The 7,500-nt window shown below is 44.2% G+C and overlaps 1 protein-coding gene across 1 annotated transcript in view; it reads right to left on the bottom strand.

Annotated features, from left to right (window-relative positions):
• The window catches only part of LOC123757647 (putative uncharacterized protein DDB_G0271606), a 9,983-nt gene extending 8,585 nt beyond the window's left edge, over nucleotides 1-1,398 (bottom strand). The window contains exon 1 of the mRNA XM_069327449.1: nucleotides 1,393-1,398. Coding sequence (XP_069183550.1) covers nucleotides 1,393-1,398 — 6 coding nt within the window. The remainder of the gene's footprint in view (nucleotides 1-1,392) is intronic.
• Nucleotides 1,399-7,500: the final 6,102 nt, after the last annotated feature.

Genomic DNA, 7,500 nt, shown 5'->3' with positions numbered 1-7,500 from the left:
ACGAACCTGAGGCCAGATTCACGAAGGAGTTACACCAGTACTTACGAACGTATACATCTTTCCTCAATCTTTGACGGCTTTGGTTACATTTATTAAACAGTTTACAAGCGTGAAAATTTCCCAATCAACTTTTGTTATTGTTATAAACAGCCTCCTGGTGCTTCGGAGCTTATTAACTGTTTAATAATTGTAAACAAAGCCGCCAAAGATTGAGAAAAGATGTACAGGTTCGTAAGTACTTGCGTAACTGCTTCGTGAATCTGGCCCCTGGCCTGTAGCAAGAGATTATATGGTGTGTAGAGACAGTTTATGTAGCAATTTGGCTAAAGAGAGAAATATATACAAAACCAGTGAAGTGGCGATCCAGAGAGGAAATGCTCACTGCATCCATGGTTCCTGCCTGCCATCTGAGGAGCTAGAGGAGCTATACAACTTGTGACAAGTAGCATTGTACCCTGCATGAACCAATGAAGTATATATTTGTTGACTGAGACGGCGGGCTGCTGGCAGGCCGTAACGCGTCTATATCACTCCGCCCAGGAAACTAGTACCGACAGTCATGTGTTAATTCTGGATTATCAGTAGATTGTATGTAAATCTTTTGTAAGTGAAAAATGGACTCTTTCATATGACCTAATAGATGAGCAATGTTAAATGAGAATATATAAAGGTTAATGAGAAATGATATGTGGTCAGGTATCCAGGGGCGGGTGACGTGGGGGAGAAGACCAAGATAGCGGACGGGATGGAGGGTCGAACCAGCGCGTCGCGGTTAAGGAGATCCACACACTACCAGGTAACCAGATAAGCCACAGGTTTGTATTCAAATAAGTTACAGGAGAGCCTAGAGGTGTTCTGAGAAAGTGCCGAGTGTGGGGGATGTAGATAAAGTCCAGGTGTTCCTTATATATTCCCGTGTGTGTCTGGTACACAATGTGGTGAGGGTGGACGCCCCGCCAAGCTGGAGTTATCCAGCTACAGTATTTAAGATTAATAAACTGCCTATGTTTAAATGTGAAAGCATGACCTCAGTGATGTTAATGATAGTTATCTATATGTCAAGGTCCCTGGTGGATATGGAGTGTTCTCTCTATAATGCTATATGCTTTTAATCCTCTGTAAATATATAGTTTTCTTACTGGACCTAAATCTATCGTTCTTTACATATTTCCCCCTTGTTACCAGCAGGGTATTATCCACCATACATCTCCTAGACCAACCAGCGACACTACAACAGCCTGGTTGACCAGTCCAGCAACCTGGAAGCTTGGTCGGGGGACCGGGCCGCTGGGGAGTTGAGCCCCGAAATCATGGCAAGGTAAGGTAAACCAGAGGACGAGCGCTAGCCTCGGGCCCCAGCACAGGCAAGGTGTTAAGGGGTCAGGCTCTCACGTTCATCGTGGTCAATGGAATTCAATGTGAATAAATGCCATGTTATGAAATGTTTAATAGGAGAAAATAGACCACACACAACCTACAAATTATGTGGAAATGAATTACAGAACTTTAACAAAGATTTAGGGGTATTCTGGATAATTTCAGAATACCAGGATAATTTAGGGATATTCTTTAAGTGGTGGTTCTGGATAATTGACTGTCACCACAAGAACACATCAAGAACACTGTATCAGGAGCGTGTGCGTCGCTTTCCAACTTCTGAATTGCTTTTTAATTACATGGATGGTGAAATAATAAAGAAACTGTTTATGACCTATGTGAGACCAAAGTTGGAACATGCAGCAGTTGTATGGTGCCTGTTGTAATCCACAAGTTAGTAGGAATTATTAGCTAGAGGATCATTACTACAACACTTAACGAATGATGATTGAAAGTACATGTAATGAACCCCGGTTCGGAATGAACCGGGGTTCAGCGTCACGACATGCCCAGGTCTCAAGAAGCACATCAGTAAGCTGTAAAAGGTGTAAAGGCATGCACCAAAATGGCTTCCATACCTGAAAAACAGGAGTTATGAAGAGAGGCGTCAAATATGCCACAGTTAGAAGATAGAACTAAGAGAGGAGATATGATCACCACTTACAAAATAATAATTTGAATTTACTAAATTCATAAAAGAGGAATTCCTGACTCTGGTAACCTCTAGAACAAGAGGACACAGATTCCTAGCTAAGGAAACAAAGATGCAGAAAAATTATAAACTTTTGTTTAGCAAACAGAATGGTAGACGAACAAGTTAAATAAGAAAATAGGGGCCAACCCGTCAATAGTTTCAAAGCGTTATACGACAAAGAGTACTGGGAAGACGGGACACCACGAGCATAGCTCATGGTGTAACTACACAGGTAATTACACACACACACATAACTGTACCCAGCAGTGGGTGCTACTAGCGGACTGACACGGCCTGTTTGTCAGCTATGCGGGAAGGAGCATCAACAAGGCATCACAGCTCCAGTTGATTGACAGTTGAGAGGCGGGACCAAAGAGCCAGGGGCCAGATTCACGAAAGCACTTACGCAAGCACTTACGAACCTGTACATCTTTTCTCAATCTTTGGCGGCTTTGTTTCTAATTATTAAACAGTTAATGAGCTCCGAAGCACCAGGAGGCTGTTTATAACAATAACAACAGTTGATTGGGAAGTTTTCATGCTTGTAAACTGTTTAATAAATGCAACCAAAGCCGTCAAAGATTGAGGAAAGATGTACACGTTCGTAAGTACTTGCGTAACTGCTTCGTGAATCCGGCCCCAGAGCTCAACCCCCACAAGCACAAATAGGGGAGTACACTCCCTAGGGTGTAGGGACAATACAATGACTCCGTCGCCTCCTGCTAGACAGTATAACACATGGGACCAGGTAAGGCACCTCGCGGCGTGTACAACTATGCATCCCTAACTTAGTGATCTAAGGAACTAAGCAGCATTAAAGCACCGAGGCGACACAGCATAGAGAGAAGCAGCATGCCTGGCGGGCTCAGCGATGAAGTCATTATAGAGGCAGATGTTGAGGGGACAAACGGCATGGTTCCATCAGCGGTTATGCAAGAACAAATGCACAAATAGAAGTTAGAATCAGAGAAAATGTTGAAGAAGAGCATTGGAGCCAGATTCACGAAAGCACTTACGCAAGCACTTACGAACGTGTACATCTTTCATCAAGCTTTGACGGCTTTGGTTACATTTATTAAACAGTTTACAAGCATGAAAACTTCCCAATCAACTGTTGTTGTTGTTATAAACAGCCTCCTGGTGTTTTCCTGGTGTTAACTGTTTAATGATTGTAAACAAAGCCGCCAAAGATTGATAAAAGATGTACAGGTTCATAAGTGCTTGCGAAACATCTTCGTGAATCTGGCCCCAGAAACTCAGAGCCAAAGGTGATCAACACACAAAAGGTGATAAAAAGTATCAAAAAAATACAGAAAAAGTTAAGAAATGTAAGGAAGACTTGGAACATACGGGCGCTTACTGAAAGTGCCAAATGACAGAGCAGAGATGTGAGAGAGAACGGCTTAAGCGGGGAGAAGTAGTAAGGGGAGACTAAAGCAAACCCGACAGCTGATAATAACAATCAGTTTAACGAGATGTTAAAACCAATAGAAGACAAATTAGAGGGACTAAACCCTGAAAATGGGGACACACGTCCCCAAGTAGTTGTAAACAATTAGGAAGGTGAGAAAAAATGTGGAATGTTGCTGTGCAAACTCGAAAAACATGAACACGGAGAAACAGACTCGGAGGATAATCCAGAGAGAACACAGATGATCCAAGACCTTCCACAGAAACAGAGGCCACCAAGACCTTCCACAGACAACAGAGGCCACCAAGACCTTCCACAGACAACAGAGGCCACCAAGACCTTCCACAGACAACAGAGGCCACCAAGGTTGAATGATTGTGTAAAGAAAGGGGGGAATCAGCCACACATATCCTTAGACTATTCTACACTTGTTCGAGGCTGAGACTTCATATTGAAATCTTCAGACTGGGATCATATGCAACAGCATAGGAACATCGAAGAATTAGACCACTAAAACTGGTATTTGTAAATGAGTTGGCACCAAGGATCCTGGCGAGACGAAAAGGTGACCCGAGAGATATTTAAGATTACGGAAAGTTACAGAGAGATTTTGAAAGTTACAGAAGGTTACCTTAAATATGACATGAATAAGGATGAAATCAAGAGAAAGGTAGAACAGCGCAGTGGAAGAACAAGAAGGAGGGAGGAAGAGATAAGTAGAAGGTGTGGAGAAAGAGAAGAGGGGTAACAGGGGAAGACACCCACACAACTTTCCAGCAGCTTAAGGAGCGACGCGTCCAAAGAATGGCACGAGGAGGAGGAATGAGTTTGATACATTATGACAACAACATTTATATACTAATCTGGTACACAAATGATGATGGAATGTCAAACAAAGCAGATGAATTGAAAGAAAAGATTGGTGAAGCAAACCCCCGATATAATTGCAATAGTAGAAACTAAACTGAAGTGATCACCGCTGCAATATTCCCCGGACAATACTAGATAGCAAGAAGAGAAACACGGTAGAAGAGAGATGGGGAGCGGCACTGATGGTCAAAAACCACAGCAGGTCTGAAGAGATTACTGTAGAGGAGGATACCAATAATGCAGATTATGTCGAAGAGATCATTTCAGCGGAAGAAAAAAAAGTAATTGTGACTAAGTTACAATTCCCCAAGAAAATTATAAAAGACCCAGACTAGAATATGAAAATGCAAACAAAGCCTCAATATATATCGTACAATCTGTGGCTGAATTATCTTTTGCATCAAGAGCAAAATTACTACTAATGGGAGATTTCAATCCCAGAGCGGGAGAAGAAACGTGGAGAGCAAAACTAGTAGAACTTGCAGGAACTTGCAAACACAACATGTTGACCAGACCACACACTAGAAAGAGAAGGGACGACGACGTTTCGGTCCGTCCTGGACCATTCTCGAGTCAATCGTATTGAGAATAGTCCAGGACGGACCGAAACGTCGTCGTCCCTTCACTTTCTAGTGTGTGGTCTGGTCAACATACTTCAGCCACGTTATTGTGACTCATCGCCTGCAAACACAACATGTCAGGCAGAAAACATGAAGACGAAGGAAGACATAGTCTTCCTAGTATAAGACATGATTGGGCAGTCTTCACACAAAGGGAAATCGACATTGAGAACAGAGAGCATAAAGTGCCATTGGGAGCAAGCGACCATCCTGTACTTTAATATATAATTATGTAGTTGTTATGGAAGCCGCGGCAAGAGAAAAGAAGATGGGGTGGGAACCTTGCGTTCCATGAAGGCGATTACCAGGAGGTCGGCAATTCTTAGTGAGAATACCACGAGAAAAACAACTAACAGACGAAACAACACAAGGCATGATGGACTTGTGTAAAACTAGTAGGGTAAGGCTTACCATGAGCTATGGGAAGGGAAAGCTCTCAGCCAGCTAACAGGAGTCAGCAGTCGTCTGCTCCTGTACCCACCTGTGTGTAAAACTAGTAGGGTAAGGCTTACCATGAGCTATGGGAAGGGAAAGCTCTCAGCCAGCTAACAGGAGTCAGCAGTCGTCTGCTCCTGTACCCTCCTGTGTGTAAAACTAGTAGGGTAAGGCTTACCATGAGCTATGGGAAGGGAAAGCTCTCAGCCTGCTAACAGGAGTCAGCAGTCGTCTGCTCCTGTACCCACCTGTGTGTAAAACTAGTAGGGTAAGGCTTACCATGAGCTATGGGAAGGGAAAGCTCTCAGCCAGCTAACAGGAGTCAGCAGTCGTCTGCTCCTGTACCCACCTGTGTGTAAAACTAGTAGGGTAAGGCTTACCATGAGCTATGGGAAGGGAAAGCTCTCAGCCAGCTAACAGGAGTCAGCAGTCGTCTGCTCCTGTACCCTCCTGTGTGTAAAACTAGTAGGGTAAGGCTTACCATGAGCTATGGGAAGGGAAAGCTCTCAGCCAGCTAACAGGAGTCAGCAGTCGTCTGCTCCTGTACCCTCCTGTGTGTAAAACTAGTAGGGTAAGGCTTACCATGAGCTATGGGAAGGGAAAGCTCTCAGCCAGCTAACAGGAGTCAGCAGTCGCCTGCTCCTGTACCCTCCTGTGTGTAAAACTAGTAGGGTAAGGCTTACCATGAGCTATGGGAAGGGAAAGCTCTCAGCCAGCTAACAGGAGTCAGCAGTCGTCTGCTCCTGTACCCTCCTGTGTGTAAAACTAGTAGGGTAAGGCTTACCATGAGCTATGGGAAGGGAAAGCTCTCAGCCAGCTAACAGGAGTCAGCAGTCGTCTGCTCCTGTACCCTCCTGTGTGTAAAACTAGTAGGGTAAGGCTTACCATGTGCTATGGGAAGGGAAAGCTCTCAGCCAGCTAACAGGAGTCAGCAGTCGTCTGCTCCTGTACCCTCCTGTGTGTAAAACTAGTAGGGTAAGGCTTACCATGTGCTATGGGAAGGGAAAGCTCTCAGCCAGCTAACAGGAGTCAGCAGTCGTCTGCTCCTGTACCCACCTGTGTGTAAAACTAGTAGGGTAAGGCTTACCATGAGCTATGGGAAGGGAAAGCTCTCAGCCAGCTAACAGGAGTCAGCAGTCGTCTGCTCCTGTACCCTCCTGTGTGTAAAACTAGTAGGGTAAGGCTTACCATGAGCTATGGGAAGGGAAAGCTCTCAGCCTGCTAACAGGAGTCAGCAGTCGTCTGCTCCTGTACCCTCCTGTGTGTAAAACTAGTAGGGTAAGGCTTACCATGATCTTACTGACCAACCAGCAAGTGTGGTGTTGGACTTAAGACCTATCATTAAACCAATCAGCTTCCAAGATGTTGATATCATTAGAGAAAGCAGTATAGTTGAAACCAATGCCAAGCCTAGAACGCTCATAGCATGAGAAATGCATTGTAGTTTTGAATCAATCAGCATAAGGAAGAAAGTTTCCTGTCGCCACTAAGAATACCCATGTAAGAACCAGCCAAGAATGATAGTGTATCTCATTCTGTCTCAAACAAGGATGTTATTTTTCCATAAGGTTTCAATCCATTTGCCCGAAACGCTGTGCGTAATAGTGCCTTCAGGTATAGAATGTACTAGCTCTATCTATACATCCAACATTATGTTTGTAACTCATCATTTATGTATGTACTTTTATTTGAATTTGAAATTTGAATTTGAATTTGAAATTTGAATTATTGTTTCACACCGTGGTCCAGAGTGAGGAAATTGGGCGCCAAAACGATTGTAACGTCCCACACGTGACCCAACCACAGTGGTAGATGTAGTTAGTGACCAATCTACTATATAAAGCCCCAACCACCAAGACTGTAATGATTATCTACCCTGTACACGGCTGTCACTTTTATTACAGGCTTGGCCCTCATTCTCTGACTAGCGAGGTAGACACTATCATGGTCACCATCCCTCACCAGGTAGACACTGTCATGGCCACCATCCCTCACCAGGTAGACACTGTCATGGTCACCATCCCTCACCAGGTAGACACTGTCATGGTCACCATCCCTCACCAGGTAGACACTGTCATGGCCACCATCCCTCA

This window comes from Procambarus clarkii, chromosome 19, assembly GCF_040958095.1.
Source record: "Procambarus clarkii isolate CNS0578487 chromosome 19, FALCON_Pclarkii_2.0, whole genome shotgun sequence".
In the NCBI taxonomy this organism is placed as follows: domain Eukaryota; kingdom Metazoa; phylum Arthropoda; class Malacostraca; order Decapoda; family Cambaridae; genus Procambarus; species Procambarus clarkii.
This window is presented reverse-complemented; position numbering and strand designations above follow the sequence as displayed.